The sequence below is a fragment of the Stigmatopora nigra genome, chromosome 18, assembly GCF_051989575.1.
Source record: "Stigmatopora nigra isolate UIUO_SnigA chromosome 18, RoL_Snig_1.1, whole genome shotgun sequence".
NCBI lineage: Eukaryota > Metazoa > Chordata > Actinopteri > Syngnathiformes > Syngnathidae > Stigmatopora > Stigmatopora nigra.
Window position 1 is genome coordinate 9,020,285 of NC_135525.1, and position 19,401 is coordinate 9,039,685.

Below are 19,401 nucleotides of genomic sequence, written 5' to 3' on the forward strand. Positions count from 1 at the left end.
GGTATGTTAAAATAAAATCTAGAAGAAAATGTGTTGGCCAACAAATATAAGGAAAATATGACAAAAATATTAACAGCACACCAAAGTGCCAAGCTACTACAACCCAACTCCCAAAGACTCCAAATACATCAGCACCGATAATTACAGTGGGAAACGATTACCACCAGGAGTCCGAATTACAGTCCGACAAAGCAGCAGTGGAAAATCACCTACTTGCAGTTCCCAACGGGCACAAGCTCCACAGGAGAGTCTGACAAATGGACAAATCCACCATTTTATGTCTAAACAGAGCCGACGACGCCTCCAGATCTTCCCTAGTCTACGCCTCCGCGCAAAAACAGGGGCGCAGCTTGAGTGACCTGCTTTATCCGAGCCAGCGAGACAACGGGGGGTCGATTGGGATCGGCTACGACGTTCCAACCAAGACTAGAGTGCGGATTACAGACCGACCGCTGACTAGGATTAGGCCGGACGGACCTCTCTTTAACAATCTTTATGCCGACTGGCGACCATTTTTGCGATAGGAGAAAGCTGACTTGCGGGGAAAAATGGGGGAGGGACTTACCTGGGCACAATCTGTCCAGGTGGGAATTCCCGGCCGGGTCGGGGGAGCCGAGCTCCGATTGCGGAACGCGAGGGCTCTCCACAAACTTTGCTTTCCGCAGGGGGGCTAAGGGGGGCAGACACACAAACACACACACACACAAAAAGGCAGACAATGCACACGTACAAAGACACACAAATAGACATTGATTAGGGGGGATGGCGGGTGAGACAAGGGGAAGACAGAAAGCAATACTTTGATATTGGCATCAAGGCAAATATCAATAGGTTCGTTTTTTTTAATATTGGTATTAAACATATAACATTAATTGAAAAAGGTGATGGGTTTTGGAAAAGTGGGCAAAATGGAGTCGGAAAGATGACTTTTTTGCGAGTGTGCGTCAGGCCTGTCAGCCATCTGCCTTCCGAATGTGTTCACGGGCTTGTTTACTCCAAATGTCTGGCTTTGACTGAGCGCACAAAGACGGACTTTTGTGCAAGCAGACGCGAGATGAGTCGCTGGAAATGGGTGGCAAACAAGCCGTGCGCAATTTGCCGTCAGCTCGTTCATTTAAGGCATTTTATCGCCAAAGTAGGGACAGACGCAAAAAAAAAAAAAAAACCAACAACTGCACAGCTGGGCTAAAACTGCTTGTTTTCTCAAGGGACAAAAAACAAGCATATCAAAATGGCTGGGAATCTCAAGTTTGATGCAAGTGAACACCCCAATTTTAGGATATAGAACATGTTTTTGTACTCATTTAGTTTGACAAACTTTGTCAAGGGAAATTGCATTGCACCAAGCTTGTTTTGGGTCGCAAAAAAAGTTCTTATTTCCAAGATTTGACCCTAAAAACAAGTAAATTCATCTATTTTTAAATAAGTGCATATTTGTCAGGTTGAAATCATCTACACTGTTGATCTTTTAATTCCCTTTTTAAAAGATCTTTTCTTCAATCCTGTCATGATAAACCTTCGCCAAATCAGAACAGAAAGTGACGCCAGAAAACGGATGACGCCTTTGATGTTTTTTTTTTTTGGTGTACAGAGGCTGTCGTGGAAGACGACCAGGAAGCGGTCACAAAACAGCTTTGCCTCAATCCACTTCGATTTGGACTTATCCCGATAAGCTCCCCCTCGGCTTGCAGATGCGGCGGCAAAGAGCCCACGGCGACCCGTATCGCGCGTGGCCGCGCCATCAGCGCCAAGCGTGGTGAATGAGAGATTAGCAGATTTGTTTGTTTCTCTCCCAGATTGTCACCTGTGCGCAAAAGGTCGAAGGCACGCCGATCTCTTCCCCACCCCGTCGTAAATCCTCTCGGCGGCGTTGACTTAAATCCGCCGTCTGCGCTGGCGTTGTGTTGTGAGCGTGACAGTGTTGATGGATGGCGGCGATGCCAATCCACTCATATGATGAGCTTATGAATAACAACACCCACACTAAGACTACATTATTAGTGAATTTTTTTTCGACTCAACCCCTACTTCATGGGCCTTAAAGTGGATAAAAACAGTTTAAATGAAATCCCTCCACAATATTCTGACGTAATGTTCCATTTCCAATCATATACAATGAACTCATCATCAGATAAATGCTGGTATTATTTAATCATTGAATAAGAAAGGCGCTGAAGCAGATTATTCAAGGCAGGATTCATATAAGCACATAATTTAGCTTTTTTAAGGAGTTTTGGTTTAGCTCTCTTGTTTCTGTTTGTTTTTTTTAAACTTTATTTGCTATGATTGTGAATGCGAATGGTTATCTGTCTCTCTATGCAGCCTATAGTTGATTGGCGACCAATCTAGGGTCTGGTTTGCCTTTCAGTTGGGATATACTCCATTAATCTTTCTGAATATGCAAGGTACAGATTACAAATTAATAAATTATTGACAAATTTGCCCTGAATTCACATTATTCTTACAACAACACCAATACTAATATCAGTATCGGTAGAAATACAGAACCAAAATGGCGCCATCACTATCAGGGAGTACTAAGAAATAACATGATGCCATGCAATATGTATTTCTTTGCGATATAATATCCATCTTCTGTTTACCATGCCAAAAATGGACGCCAACTATGCATAACCCTAAAAAAACCCTTGCAGGAAAATGATAGACAATTTTTAAAGACTATGTCAAATACAAAATATGGCAACAGATGAATAATTGTCAATTATTTTCTAATTTATCACACATTTCAAAACAAGCCAAGTCATCTAATAGCAAAAGACGCAAGCGCATTGCAAAGTGGAGGAGGGAAAAGGTTACCATCGCGACGGGATACAGACTGTACCGCCACTCAACCCCCGCCAAGACAAAGACACACACACAAACACACATATACACACACACAGGCATACAGTATAGCATGTTGGATCTTAATACCAAACTAGCAGGCCGTTCAGGTCACCACAGCAACAGCAAACAACAAGTGCCAAAAGCGTCCAGTTTCACAGGAGGGAAGCCATGGTCACATGATGTGAAAAATGTCACCTCAGTAACTCTATGTCAACCAACAGGCCTCACATTTTAGACTAAGTACGTGAAACCCTCATTAAATCTATTTAACCAAACGAAAACCAACCGTTATTTCATATCGTTTCTTGGGGATTACATTTTTTGCAATGCCACTTGACCCAAAGTGTTTTCATATTAATTTCATTTTTAAAAAGTTACAACTATTGGCACACTATGCAAAAAAAACTGATGTATTCAAGTTAAAGAAAATATAGTTTCTTCATTTCTGCACTTCAATTAAAATTGTCATTCCAACTATTCTCTTTGGTTTTGGACCCAAACTTAAAGTTGCTGGTGCATACATTTTGGGCTGGATTTCACCCTAAAAAACATATTTTTACATCATTTACACACACTCTACTAAGATAATCATCTATGAGACAACATATTGCACTGACACCGAGACTAAGACGGCACAAAACAACAATGGCGAGCAGATGTTGCTGCATCAAGTGAAAGTCCATTAGCCAGACTGCCTCTCCCTCCTATTTTAAGGCAAGTGTATGCAAGGATGCACGAATGGTGTGTATGTGTGAATCAATCATCACCGCCTCGGGAGGATTATCTGAGCAAGGTGAAGCTCATGCAGAATTTTAAAAAGGTGGAGGGGCGGTGCATATTTGCTAAGAAGGCTCATTATCAAGAAAAGTAGCATTATTACCAGGCCAGCGTGGTGTCTAATGATAGAAATGCTTCACTGGCAAATGAGCAAAGAGATCAGGAGGAATGAGGAGTTGCCGTCAAAGGGTTACTTCAATGTGTGTTTTGCTGTTTTAAAGCAATACGACTGTCTGGGCCGTCCAAAAATCACCTGACTTGGTTATAACGGACTTGAGCTGTAAGAATCAAACATAAGAATTTTCAATTTGAATAGCAGAGGCCATGCCAAAGAGTCAATTTTGTATTTTTGTCATTACATTTATAGGCTTTTTCATTTAGGCTTAAGGACAGTTTTTTCCCACATCCATCAGGACTCTAAATTTGCGGTAGCACGACACACGATCCCTTCTGTGTAATAACTTGGGGGTGAGGTAAAATGAAAAGACATTGGGCGGTGATCTGCCTCCTACTGACTGACATTGAGATGTAAAAAGTGATGTGATGTATCCATCATGGCAGAATTCCAAATTACGAGTCTGAAATTATCACTTATTTGGGTCTTTTGCCGAGAAAACCCACCTTATGGAAGCACTACCAATTTCGTCATAGGCAGTTATCTGGGTATGATGACAATTAGGCTTGTTGTTGAGTCAATGATGATGCCAATGTCCGATTATTATTATTATTATGGTCCAATTTGAGGGTTGAATTGCGGTTTAATGTATTCACTTCTTCTAGGTCTGCGGTCTCGCTGTTTTAAGCCATGTAAGGTATCTTAACAATTGCTGCGAATCTGTGAAACACACTTTGACTCACAACAAGAAAAAATACTCCACGGCTGAATGCTCAGGGCTTCGAATGCTAGAGTTCAATCACCCAACTAAACGCAAATAAGATCGAAGGGCAGCCTAGTTTCTCCGGTTCTAAATTCCCATGACTTCGCAGAATTCAGCAACATACATCATCCCTCCCTACAAAAAAAGTCAATTCCTTTCACCGAGTAAGGCAAGAACCGCAAATAACACGAACGCCTCTCAAAGCCTGGCGCCACACGGGTGGCGTCTATCCCCTTCGGGCCTGCCGAAACCTTGGAACCGCACCCTTCTTGTCACTGGAAAAGATCTCCAGAAGACAAGCGAGCCAAAGCAGAACCGATTAGGAGGAGGCAAACGCCCTAAAGCCACGGCGATGGGCTTTAGCGGGCGATGGCGGCGCCGACCACCAGACGGACGCGGGCTCGAAATGTTGCCGTCGGCAGACGGAGGGCGCGTTGAATGCTAATGCCGGCACTGGTGTCATTGCGCAGTGCTGAAAGCCACGGACACGCTCGGACGAGTGCACACACAAGCGCTCTTAATGGCGTACGTAACACACTCCTCTGTTTTGTAAGCAGACCTCTCTCAAGGTTATTAATAGCACACTGCGGGGACTGCTAAACACCAAGGTAACGAGAAATAACTACATTCGAACAGAGTGTAGACAAAGGCTTTTTTTTTTACAACTGAAGAGCACTTATTAAAAAAACAACTGTAAAAGACTGAGACAAATGAGGTCTACAAAAGGTGGCTTTTGTCCTTTAAGCTGCAGGCAGACTACATTATTATTATTTTTGAAATAACTGCAGCCAGGTTGAGAATTTTCATGCATGATCTTCAAGAATAAAGACTTCATTATTGATGCTGTTGCTTTACCGGAATTTTGTGTTCCTGAAACGGCTTGGGGGATCTGTTTTACTTTGGCAAGCACTCAACGGCAGCTCTAAGTGTCTTCCTGTTGGCTTTTACATGCGACTGTGTCCAATTAGACTTTAGTATAGTGCAAACAGATGCTAGCCGACTGCCAAGCCTAATCGCCACATGTAATATAATTCGCCTATTCCTAGATTATTTGCTACCGTTGTCTTCTTAATGTTTCTTGTTTCGTTAAGAGGGCTATTTGGCTTGGAATTCGGGAAGCTTTTAATATGGTTTTCCTGCTGGTATTTACATGCAATTGTATCTGGTTAAATTTAAGTAGATCTCTAAAGAATCATAGGAAAAAAAGGTTAGAAATTAGGGATTACAGTTTCTCAAAAGACTAAAAAAGTGTTTTTTTTATGAACTGATGTTAACAGATCAGTTACGCTATTTGTCGAATTCTGACAACGGGATATTCCAAGAAAGTCTTCATAATTAGAAGTCATAGTCATAACTTTATACTCACTGTCTGCAATATAGCTCCTCTAAATTATTCATGATTATATTATCAAAGTTTCATCTTGGCTACAAAAGCTGTTTTGCCTGTAGGACAATTCAGTTAGTTGTGATTTTCACCCAAAATGACAGAACAAGGACAAAAAATAAATACTTCAATAAACACTTAAATAACTACTCAACAACAACATAGGACTGCAACACCTGTCTACACTGGTCATCACCTAATCGGGATTCGGTCCCAAACAACAGTCGAAGATGGTTCTGTTCAACAACTGTTATCACGACATTTTGTCCCAATTGCTCAACAGCGACTCCGATGGGGAAACGGTAGTGGGTGGAGCCTCTTGTGGGCATCCACATCACCCGACACCCACCCAAAAAAACACCTGATAACTTTAAGATATCAACGCCACAGTGCATCATTAGCCAACCAGGTTTCATACTTAGACACAAAAACATGCACTCAAAAGACAATATAACGCTCACCCACGCTGACTACCCAAACTCACCAAAACACCCCCCACTTAATCCCACCGCTTTCTTCCGTTCCGACGACGCGACCCACCGACAAGGCGTCAAACCGGCATCACCTGACAGACGATGAGGGCGCGGCGTTTGCTCACCATTCTCATTAGGAGCGATCCCGCATTCCCCGTCCAGGCGTACGTCCTTTCGGAGACAATTCTAGCGCGGGGGGGGGGGGGGGGGGGGGGTCCTCCTATCTCTGGAAGGGGTGGGGCGGGAGTGGGATCTCCTCTGGTTTTTGGGAGCCGATGCTGCACTCGAGTAAGTGATACGGCGGCGGCGAGGGGAGGAGTGAGAGGAAGAAGGCGGTTGCGCTTCCGTGGGGACGGAGGGGGACGGGTACAGGGGGGGGGGGGCGGTTTAGCTAGTGGGAGGGTACCGTAGAGGTGACACCCCAGTTTTACTAGGTAACCTTCACCTCTCCCGTAAAAAATAAAGAAAGAAGCGAGCGTTGCGTCTGCTGGCCGACGTTCGGCGTGGTTATGAGCGAGCCCGGGTCCTGCCGATGGATGAATGGCGCAGTGCTGCTGTTGTCATGGCAACCGGCGAGCAAAAAAGGAGGGGGAGGGAAAAAAAGGGTGGGAATGGAGAGAGCATAATCAAAAAAAAAGGGAAAAAAAACACGAGGGCGGGAGGAGAGCGCGGTTATTAAAAGGCGAGATTTGCAGCTGACGGAGACGCGGGTTCACAAAGGGGGAGATTTTGTTGGGGTGTTTTAATGAAAAGACGCAGGGAGAGGTTAAATGGACGCTTTGGTGTGAGTGTCCTTGTTTTACCCTTGAAATTGCAGCTCTGTTTCTTTCTCGGACTGAGATTTGGTGCCAAAAGCGAGACTTTTCTTCTATATTAATCATCTTCTTGGCTTATTTCCCCTGAGAGACTTTTGACACTGAACGACAAGACTCATAAATGTCAGGAGTTTGCCAATGTTAGCCAGCGAGTATTCCGGAGTAATAATAGAAACATTTGTAGTTGAAAACGGCTTTGACGCTTTTTAGTCATCAGCGGGCTGCCAATTTGAAATAACCCACACTATCCCTTCTCATAAAAGAGCCATTACAAAATACGTTAATCCCAGAATACGGTATGATAAAATCTGAACTATCCCGACCCACGTTGTCTGGATTTATTGCAGCGTGGTGAAGCATCAAAGGTTTCGCCTACTTTGTACAAAAATAATAAAATCCTTGACGTTTTATTACGGTCTGTTTATCTGTCTGGTATCTCAAAGTGTGATTTTGGCCTGTTTGGTCATGGGAGGGTGAAAAGGACCCTTTGGCTTAGATCAAAAATATTTTTAAAACTCTACTTTTAACCAAAATGCATGATAAGATCTTATTTTTTTTTATTCATTGTGATTGACAAGCCCTATCAATAAAGTTGCATTCAAACCAGCTTTGTTTTGTCACTCGCTTACCATAAACAACAAAAAATATTGCATTTAACTTCATCATTTTACAACTTTTTTTGCAATATTACTTCAAACGAGAAAGGAATTATATGTTGATATGTCATGAAAATATCTTATGTTTAGCAAAATGTATAAATAAGCAACAATACTATATTGTTATGACTTTGTTTAGAAAACCCATTAACCTCATCATTTTACTTCTTTTTACGCAATATTACTTCAAACTCTTAGTTTTACGCAAAAAAAGGAGTTTTGTGTTGATACGTTATCAAAACATCTTCCATTTAGCGAAAAGTATAAATAAACAACAACATTATATTGTTAGGACTTTGGAAAAATATGCAAATACGCAAAATACGCAACCGGTCCGAATGCGGCACTCGAGTAGAAGGCGGAGCTTTGATTTTGTCTCAACGGACTACTGAACGAAATGGTAAAGGACAGCAAACTAGCAAAATGACAACATAGGACTATCTTCCTTCAATAGTTTCCCTTCCAAATAGTTTCTAAATAATCAAAACAATCCAAAAGATGTATACATACACACAAAAAAAGCAGAAAGACATCCATGATTACATACAGCGTCGCTCTGATAATGAGCCATTGTTACAGACTAAAAATAACCAACGTGGGGGGAATCGGTGCAAAGCTGCTGAGAACATATCATGTCACACAGTAGCAGCCACAAAAAAGATAAACATATCAGTAATAAGGCCCAAAAATTCCTATGCTCAATTCACATCTAAAAAACCCAGCCTGCAATACATCATCACAAACAATCCCTTTACTCTTTTCAATGATTTTCCAACTTGTACTCAATATTCCTCTGGTTCATAACAGTCCTAAAGTCCAAGCGACGTGAGCGGAATAACGGAGAGGGAGGGAGGGAGCGAGAGGGAGGCTGAACTGCGGCCTTTGACGTCAGAGCAATACTCGTGTACGCAAACATTTGGCGCGATCACACTGAGAGGGACGCGCCGCTGAGTCGCTTTAATTAAAGGGTGACAAAGCCTGGAGTGGCGGAATCAAATGTGTTTGCTGTGATGACGAAGAATGAAGGACACCAAGCAACGCCACGTTTACGTTGACGTTGAATTCCTACGAAGCAGGTGCCCAAAAAAGCACACTTTCTAAAATCTATTTAAAAAATATTTGTGAAAATTCTGTTGAAGCCTCCCAGTTTTTTCCACTATTTTTTTTAAGTCATGGTGTTCAGATGACATCAAATACAACTTTTCAGAGCAAATAAAACGTGCTGAAACACTGCTGTGACCAAAGTGACGATCCGCCTGTAATTTGACAACTTGACAAAAGTGGCACGCACATCCACACTTCTCACTTTTTTGATCAAAGAGCCCAAAAATAAGGTTTCATCTGCTAAGGGACCAACAACAATGATCTCGCCATCTAGGATGGGATAAATATAACTATAAACCAAAAAAAGAAAAGAAAACTACCCTGACAACACTCCTATTATGGACTGATCAATGTGACCTACAGTTTGAATGATTAACCATAAAAAATATAGAGTAACAACCTATGACTACTTGTTTTACAAGATTTGTAGTATTCTTGAAGTATTCTGAAGTAGAACTACAGTATTAAAGCAATATAAATAATACAGACATTTTTAGCATTAAATTTTTTTTCCAGCTAGGAAAATGATATAACAATCCCAAATATAAAAGAAATAAATACATTCTTACAGGCTAATTTGTCTGATGAAAGAAAAGGAGCCATAAAAAATGGCTGCCAAAGTGATTGGAGAATTTATACAAAAAAAGTGGCCAATTTCAATATTAGATTGATTTTATGGTAGAATAAGAATTAAGACCATTCAAATAAACTAAGGGGATTTATGATAGACTAACTAAGAATTAAGATCATTAAAATAAACTAAGGGTAACTTAATTCAGAGATTAACCAATGTATATTTTGAATAGGCAGAATAACAGGATGGCTAAAAATCAAAGTGAGAATGTATCAGCATGAATCATATTTCCATAAAAGCTTCCAGGATGTGGTGCGCCCTAGTGGCTGCCTACGAAAACCCCAACTACGAAAGCAACTCCATAGCAAGCCCACAAACAGCATCTCCGTTTAAAAGTGAGGGAATTAAAAAGCTTACCTGTAAGCTTCTTGACGGCCTGCAGTCGAACGCCGAGCGCCTGATGGCCGAGCAGCGGCGAGGAGGGCAACGAGCGAGACACGCCCTCCATGATGCGGATGTGTTGGACGCCCTCGGCCATGGAGAGTGGCGGAGGTGGCGGCGGAAAGGCGGAGAAGTAGTCCGCCTCGAAGGCGCAGTCGCCGTCTAAGCTGCCACCTGTAGAACGATAAAGGCCATGTTTTAGATAAGGATATTTTTGAATAAAAAAAAAAAACTGCAGATACTGATTAAAAGTATTAAGGTGAGTAAAAAAAAGTACATCCAAATGTCTTCTTTCCATCCAATTTAAATAGAGCGGCACCAAAAGTTGCAAAGATATTACACTTGAACAAAGAATTTTGCATAAATAATCACCCAATGTTAAGGTTTAAGCTATATTCATTTTCTCAATAGTAGTTTTCTCACTGGTGTCAATATACATGCAGAAATGTTGTAAAACTTGGTCTCTTTAATTGTTTTCATGATCTAAAAAAATATATAAAACAATGTTAATAAGAGTAATAAGGTCACTCAGTCATTAATAATGGCTCCAATTATTTTTAAGTTGTTTTTTTTTAAACAAAATCCACATCGACTCCGCAAACGTGACCCCATAGCGAGGGCACGTACGCACACTGTACACATCCGTGTTTCACTTTCCACAGAACAAGCATGCAAGCTTAACAAACATGATTATAAACATGATGCAACTATAGACCAACGTTATCCTTCAAAAAAATGTCAATAGAAATTCAATGCTCAAGTAGGGCATATTTGACAAAAGCTTTGAGATTCTAGGACGCCACTTCTAATGTCGTTATTAGTAGAAGTCTGGTTATGCAAGTAAAGGGGGTAAAAAAAAAGGATTTTAGTGTGATATAATGTGATAATGACATGTTTAGGCCGCTGCATGACCCCAAACAAACAAACGCCCACACTGGTCAAAGTGTTCCAAACAGGGGAGGGAGGGAGTGACGGAGTGAGTTAGGGTTGATGGGGGTGGGGGGGCAAGGTAATTACACAAAATGTTTCCGTCTTTTTTTTTCCGTGCTAAATACACATTTTTATCTTGATTGGCTCGTACTAATGACTACAATATTGTTGTTATGTGATTAATATTAAAAAATAAAATGGGGGAAAATATGTTTTCTGGAGAATCATTCCGGCTGTAAAAATCATTTTCTTTGACATTACTTGGTGGGTTACAGTAGAATTTAAAAGATTAAAGTTCTCAGTTTTTAACAACATGTATTGTAACCACTTGGGGATACTTGCTAATAGTCACCATCAATTCTGTCAAAACATCAGTGCAATACTTTTATCCACTTGCAAAATGTGCTTACCTTGTCCAAAGTAGCCCAACTGAGGGTCTAGACCGGCCGAGCGGGGGTCTCCGAGGTCCTCGCTCCCGCCATCTGGGAAGAACGAGCAAAATGAATATGACGGCGATTGAGCGTGGCGTTCCTGACATGCCGCGGAAACCACTCGAGGACCCTCGCCGACCATCCACGCGTGGGACCTCAAGATCCCGAGCAGGCTGCCCACGCAAAGACCCTCCACGCCCTTCCCCCCGATTGTGGAGCTCCACTTTCGCCTCCTTCTACCGCTCGCCATGGCGTAAAACCCGTCAAGACCGGAGGAATGGCAGGCGACTGACTCCCCGGTCGGATTCACATGCGATGGATCAATGACGGCCCAGGGACGCACGTTTGACACCCTATGCTAAATTTAAATGAAATAGAGCGTAGGAGAGAATCAGTCTCTAGAACAGCATTTGGCCTCACTGGTGGAAAGATCAAGCCGGTCGATCATCAGATACAAATAGCCTGAGGTGTGGGGTGGGGTGGGGGGTAAGCGTGGGAACTGAGCTGGCAGTAGATTGACATCAATGTACGGGGATACAAAAACATCGCCATTGCAAGTTAATTTCAGGGAAAAAAACGGAATAATGAACATTTGGTGGGGTTTTTTTTAGGTTGAAATGGTAATGTGTTCATGCCAAACTTAAAGGGGCTGTGAAATACTGCAGTTTAAGTCTTGGCCACGCCCACAAGAAATTTCAAAACATATGATGTCACAACCAGAATGAGTTGCAGATTTTGTTAGCATGCCAGTCATTGGAGTTCTATTCTCGCATTACGGTTGGGGGTGAGGTTCTGTCTCAAAAACTAGAAATGATCATCAATTCTGGTTGTGATGTCATCACTACAACTACTGTTTGGACGATAAAACCTTAAAAAACAGCTGAATTTGAGTGCCAATTTCATTTTGAATTACATAACCACAATCATTTTTGGTTTGTTTACTATTTCATATGACCTTTTGACCTTAAACCAAGCCTAGTTTTTCATGATGTCGATTGGTCAAAAGGCACAAGTAAAGCCAACAGGCTTTTGCCATGTTTCGTCTTTTCTTCTTTTGTCCAAATGGCCTCAGACTGGAGGATCAGGGTCTTTAGTGTATATTCATTGGGGGGTGGAGAATACGTCCATTCTTCGGCACAGATCTCTCTCTTGTTTCCTAATCACAATAGGATGTTGTGGCAGGCAGACAAGTGGCCTATTTCGGCCGGCGGGTGGGGAGGAAAAGGAGGAGGAGGACCCCTGACTGTGCCAGGACAGAGACGTGTCTTCATGCCAGGCGAGGACACAAGACAAAACATGTGGCGGCTACTCCAGAGGAACACAAGTCAAGTCAGAGCGGGACAATCTGGCTTCTGTCCGCCTCCGACGTGACGGCACACTCACTATAGTCGGACGGCTTTTCTTCAAGGTGACGGAATGGCTTGGAAACATTTGATAGTGGGACAAAGAGTTATTATGGGACAAGTGGCAAGGACAGGCGACCTAATTAAACTGTTTTATTACCCCACGGAAAAATGTCTGACATTTTATTTGTAATACAATTGTTGTTTTGATTGAAAAATATGTTTTTTTTTAGTCTAATAATACAAAATATTGTTTCATTTGTTATGCGATTTTCTTTCTGGTTGTTTGTTGACAATATTTTTAGTAAATGCAAGTATTTTTAGGTGAATTCTTCATTGTAGTAGTTTTAATCATTTTAAAAGTTATTTTGTAGCAAATATTACATATGGATTGCATTTCATTTTTTATATGTGCATTTTTCATCTAACTATGCGGTATTATGGACTGAAATGTTTTTATCCAATAAAATAGTAATTTACTACATTAACAAATATTAAGATTTTTCTAAAATACTGTTAAGTATTTCCATATTATGTGGATACTTTAGCTCATATTTTTTATCTAGTATTTTTTAACATTGTCAACAAATACAGTACCTTAAAGTGCATCTAAAATGTTAAATGAAGGAACAGCAAAAGTCAACATCACCATTTTTTTGATTGGCTACTTGGCAGTATTAAAGTGTATTGATGGATCGTGTTGGCACTGTCAGATATATGTTAAAAAAAAATTTAAAAAATCGACTCCTACACTGGCACAGGAAGCTGTGTCGCAAGTGGGTGGTCTTGGTTTTGAAAAGAAAATAATAATAATTTTGAAAATGAATAGAAGAAGCTGGCGAGGCTTCCAGTACATCACTGTGTTGTTACATCACACGCGGCAAAAATAGACTCGAGCAAGGAAATGCAAGCGCCAGGAAAAAGAAGAAAAAAAAAGAATAATAATAATAAAACATCAAGACGGATGCTTTTGGTCACTTTGCTCTCATTTTTTTGCTGCAATGGTGAAGACTGTTTATGGAGCAGCGCATTGGTTAAGTGGTTATAGTGGCTGCCTCACAACTCTAACGCTCCAGTATTTGAAATTTGGGTCCAAAATTTGGCTTTGAGTCCGAGTCACCTGAATTACGGGATTTGGCGATATTTGTAAAAGTTTGGTTGATAAATAAACAAATTTAAGTTGTGGTTATCATGTGATGAAATGAGCTATTTTTAGTTGACTTTAAAACGACGTCAAACTAATTAAATCGGATCTAAATTCAGTCAGAAGCTCATTTCCGATCACCTGGATATCTTTTTCCGACAACTAAATGACGTTTTTTTTTTTTTTTTTTTTTCACTTTCCCCCCAGGCTTTCTAATCAAAATGAAAAATGGTACGTAGGCATCAAGCGCCAACCACACTCTGCCAAATGAAGCTCTGGAGACGCGGTGGATTGCGAGCGGCGTGCGCTGATGACGGCGAGCATAAGAGGATGGCGACGTGGGCGAGAGTGGAACCTGACAAATAAGGCGAATGGGAAGGAGTCGGCTGGGATGAGAGTGGCGATGGAGGAGGAGGAAGAGTAGGAGGAGGAGGAGGAGGAAGATGAATGAAGACGCAAACGTAACGAGAAGGCCGACTCGGAGTTTAGGAGGGCTAAAGAGAGACTGGAGGATGTGGCCGAGACTCATTAACTTGATCTTCTGCTCCTCCTTTTGTTCTTTCCGCAAATGTCAGAGTAGGCGGGAGGAAAAGAACAGTGCGAAGAGTTGCCACCTATATTCTTGGCATTTGTCTTAGCAATTAACATTGTGTATAGGGACGTCCTCTTTCCGATCACGTCATTGGATTGAAGATGTTTACTGCGTATGGTAGTAATACAAGTTTGTCTGAGTGGAAGTCCTCTATTTAATTAAAGTTTTTGGGTATAAAAGCAAGACAAGAAGGCTTTAAGGTGTTCAATTCTAAACAAAAATGATGTAGGATTACTTTTCTTATTTGTTAAAAAGAAGGGTGCAAAGATTTTGGGGTCAAAAACTGTATTGCACCAAAATGTAAACTAGGAATCCAAAAACAAATATTGCCTTTAGACCAAAAGATGTAATTAAATAACATATAATAGTCAACATGACTGACCTGAGTCCAGACAGCAATTACTTTCAAAAAAGGTTTTGGTATATTTTCATCCACTAAATTTACAGAAAATTTAAAACAATAACTAAAATTATTATCATTTCAATTTAGCTTCAAGACTTACAAAATGTCACTTCTACACAGTTTACATACTTCCAGCTGAGTTTCCTTATTGGAAAAATAACCATATTAGAACTAAAAGGATATATTTTTAATTTAAATTGCACAAACTAAATCATATCTTGTCATTATAGCTGTAAATACTGTCCCTAGAGAACAAAAAGTAATAACTACCAAAATATGCTCTATAAAGACAATAAAAAAGAGACTATAATTTGTCCATTAGTAATAAGGTGTGGCTCTCCAGTCAAGTTAATACAGACACACACACAGTGGAATCAAACAACGGTCCTAAACAAAACAAGATCACTTCAAAGCCACTTTGAGATAAAGACGCCAAACACGAGGCGCCAAGAGATGCACGACCAGATCTCAGCTGCCAATAAATCCTGCCAAATGATCAACAGATGAGCGCCTGCCTTCTCCATCCTTGCTTTGCCTCACCCATTCATTCACCCCTTCACCCTTTCACCCATTCAAACAGATCTCCGCATCTCACCTTGGTCAGCCAAGCGCCAGGTTGCCCCGAGCCGTAAAAATCCTGCGCCATACCGATCCCGACACAAAAGGATCGGACGTCGGGCAAAGGGGACCGAGGCGGAGTACCGGATGGAAACGAGCGAGAGAGAGAGGACAAAAGATGAAGAAGAGGAGGAGTAGGAGGAGGAGGAAGAGGAGGAGCAGTAGGACGGACCAGACAAGCCCGGAGAGGAGAGAATGTGAGCGGCGGGCGAAGGGAGCGCCAGGTGTCAGGACGCATCCACTCAACGAGTCGCGCTTGAGCTCACACGCACAAACACACGCGGGCGGAAACAAGCTCGCACCCGCCTCCCCCCCTTTCGCCGTCGTCCTCCGCTTCTTCCGCCAGCAGCAGAATTCCTTCACTGGTTCATCAACAGCGCCACATTTCCAGTCACTCATACCCATCCATAAAATCGCATGTATATACCTAACTTGGCTATTTATTGTATACTTTTCGGTTGTTGTTTCTACTGACTATATATTTGTATGTTTGTTATTGTATTGGTCTTCTGTTATTGTCAAAAACGGAATATTTTGAAGTAAAACGGCAGGTCGTGCTAACATTTTGTGACGTTGTGATCCGAACGCGGAGGAGGAGGAGGAGGAGGAGGAGGAGACGGATGGGCATTGCATCTTCATCTTCTCCTTTTGTACCCACGCGGCATGCAGCCCACATGCTTCTGGTAAAATAGGATTGCTGCTGCGCAGAGAAGACGAGAGTAGTGGAAAGTAGGCAACAATTTTGGTCAGTCTTGTCCTTAATTTTTGGACAATGTCAACCTTTTGAGACCTGTACTGGATATCAATGATATTGGACTCATTCAATCCTGGCCATTGGGCCACGTTTCCTCCATTCATGGAGCTTTTTCCTTAGTGGGGAGGCCCAGGAAGGAAGCGGAACGTCTGTGGATCAGCAGGCACCAATCTGTCACTGGCTGGATTGGATCCAGAGGCTCCCATCGTGTGTATCGGCAAGGACTGTGGCCATCTACTCATGGTCCTCATGTGCAGAAATGCTAGAAACGGCTCACGTTCCCGTCAGTACAAATACCGATAACAGTGTTGCACCATTAAAATGGCGTCATCGGTAACAGGGAGTACTGGGAAATCATGTGTTCATATTGAGCAACATTACTTTCCGAGATCCAGTTAACCGAACAATACCATTTTTGTTTCCACGTCATCTTTCAACAGTTACAAACTTGCCTACTAGCCACAAAGCAGCCGATTGTTTATTATTATCATTATTATTATTGTTGTCTATCTATGAGTCAAGTAAAAACGCCATTTGTTCTTTCCCGACTAAGCAACAAGCGAAGATTTTTTTCTTTTTGCTGTCACTTGCTCACACTAATTAGCCATGCAAGTGCAAGTCGACCTTCAACCTTATTTTTTCACACTTTCCAATCAAGCCACCAGCACTAATTGTCCTGTCCACAAACTCTAGACTCGCTAGTACATGTGCCCACGTTCCCATGACGACCGGAAAGCGAGCAAAAGCAAAACCTGTCGACCGATTCTCGTCAAAAAAAAACGACATCAGTACAGTGGGAATCTGTTTTTTGGACTTACCGCTGCTTCGACTCTTGCGGTTGGCCTTGCCCCCCGTCAGCAGCATCTTCAAGCTGTTCCGGAACATGGCGGGATGACCGGTTGTGTTGGAGCACACCGCACCACAATCTGTTGAGGAGGAAAGGAAATAATTATGTTGGTTTGGTTATGCACCATTGCATTGATTTAATATGGACACCGAATGGAGGTGGTGGTTAGTTATAACAGGTAGCACAATGGAAATACAATAGAAAAACATATTTAGTCCATAATAACTTTTTGCTGTTATGTGATTAGTTGTTGGCATGTCACTAATTTTTTAACATTTTTAAGTTAAAATATATACATATAGTATTAGGATAGTACTTTGAAAAACAGAACAGGCAACTATAAATATTTGCATACACATTCAAAGTACTATCCTAATACATGTAGTATTAGGATAGTACTATCCTAATACATATAGTATTAGGATAGTACTATCCTAATACATATAGTATTAGGATAGTACTATCCTAATACATATAGTATTAGTATAGTACTATCCTAATACATATAGTATTAGGATAGTACTTTGAAAAACAGAACAGACAACCATAAATATTTGCATACACATTTTCGAAGTACTATCCTAATACTTATAGTAGTATTAAGATAGTACTTTGAAAAGCCCACAATAGACAGACATTTTAAATAAAAAAAAAATATATACAGTATTAGGATAGTACTTTGAAAAACAGAACAGACAACCATAAATATTTGCATACACATTTTCAAAGTACTATCCTATTCTAACCTACTGTGTTGACGATGGTATTTCCTTTTGTTGTGTTTTTATGTCTTTATATTTACAGATTGCAAAGCTTTTTTTTTATAATGAATACTTAGTGATATATTTTCTTAAACAGTGGCCTTTCAAAAACAGCATTTACTCCCAACCTTTCCAAAGTAAAAATACAGTCTGGCAATTGTTCCCTGAGTACCCAAACCTCGCTGTCATCTTCCGACCATGCGGCGGGCCTAAAACTATCAAATGAGTAGGCGGGCCTGAATTTGATAAATCTCCGCGCTTCCTCCAAAGTGGGTCACGACTTAACGACCGCAGTAAAGTGCAACCAATGGAGGAGGGGGGACCCTTGCTTCAGACCTCCCCAGAAGATTCTTACTCATTGTGACGGAAGCCTGGCCAATAATACTAATAAAAATCCACACAGTGAACAATAGCGGCGTGGCTTTTGAATGCGTGCGAATGATGCTCGATGACGAGAACACGGAGGAGGCGGCGATGCGTGCAAAGTCAGTGGAGCGACGTCCGCAGATCGTTGAATTTGCCCGGCTAGTGGTCACAAACGCTCGAAGGCCTCCATCTATTTCGGGTGGAGACGAGAATGAGCCAGAGAGCCAAAAGCTGGAGGAGGACGCGAAGAGTGCGAGTGCGAGTGCTCGTTCCCACTCTCGCTGACCCGGCGTTCCGGCCACCCGAAGGCGAGCCAAGAAAAGCGGCACGACGGGGCGACTGAGTGCGTCAGCGGATGCGGACCAACGAGGGAGCGCAATTTAGCACAGGATGACTTGAAATTTCCAATACCTATTTGCATCAATGTGTGCCGGCCGGACTAGAACAAAAGCAAAGGATGCTCGTAGCAGGTGCGAGTAGGCCAGTCACCCTCCCCCCCTAAGGTCCACCCGTCTGCCCCAGCCATTAATTAGCGGGCTTACTGGCGATCGATAAAGCGGCTTTAATGGCAAAGGGCAGGTTGGCGGGGCACCCCCGTTGGATCTACTCTGGTTACCCAACGGCCCGTGAATTCAAAGTCTTAGAAGAACAAATGTAGATGCGATCAAGGGGGACTGGTTGGCCAAGGCATGATTCTAGAGGGAAAATACTGACCGAGATTTGTTGTGTCATCTAAATTTAATGAACAGAGAAGGATTAAAGTTACTGACAATTGTGGAACAGACAAAACTTAAACTACATACGAACACAATGCCACATTTTTTTCCATATATAAAGCACACTGGATTATAAGGCTATGTCTATTTAGGAGAGAATTTCAGACTGTAAGTGCGCCTTATAGTCAGGAAAATACAGTATTTGTAAATGGACTATCAGTGAAAACATAAAGCATGCATGAGTTAATATTGGGAAAAATATTGGTCTATTTTGTCTACTGGGGACTTCTATTTAAAACTATACTTTGATTCCAGCATACCGATTTCCGATTGGGTAACAAAATGAATAACAATATCGACATAATGTCCTCATTGAAGCCCTATTGAGGACAAGAAAGCCTAACCCTGGCTTCCAACAATACTTTGAGACCCCACCTGTTGAAACAGGAACATAAAAACATGAGCACCGATCAAAATCAGGACTTGAAAACATCCACCAGACTTCACTTGAAACCTCATCCTTGTTATGAATGCTCTTGAAGGCTAG

General features: G+C 41.7%; 1 protein-coding gene across 4 annotated transcripts in view; it reads right to left on the bottom strand.

Annotated features, from left to right (window-relative positions):
• The window catches only part of tanc2b (tetratricopeptide repeat, ankyrin repeat and coiled-coil containing 2b), a 60,572-nt gene that overhangs the window by 28,369 nt on the left and 12,802 nt on the right, over nucleotides 1-19,401 (bottom strand). For 3 of the 4 annotated variants that reach the window (XM_077738203.1, XM_077738202.1, XM_077738204.1), the window contains exons 2-5: nucleotides 16,983-17,090; nucleotides 11,290-11,361; nucleotides 9,926-10,123; nucleotides 566-670 (exon numbers count right to left, since the gene is read on the bottom strand). In XM_077738203.1, coding sequence (XP_077594329.1) covers nucleotides 566-670; nucleotides 9,926-10,123; nucleotides 11,290-11,361; nucleotides 16,983-17,049 — 442 coding nt within the window. In that variant the 5' untranslated portion in view covers nucleotides 17,050-17,090. The remainder of the gene's footprint in view (nucleotides 1-565; nucleotides 671-9,925; nucleotides 10,124-11,289; nucleotides 11,362-16,982; nucleotides 17,091-19,401) is intronic. The other variant, XM_077738205.1, reaches the window with a different exon arrangement.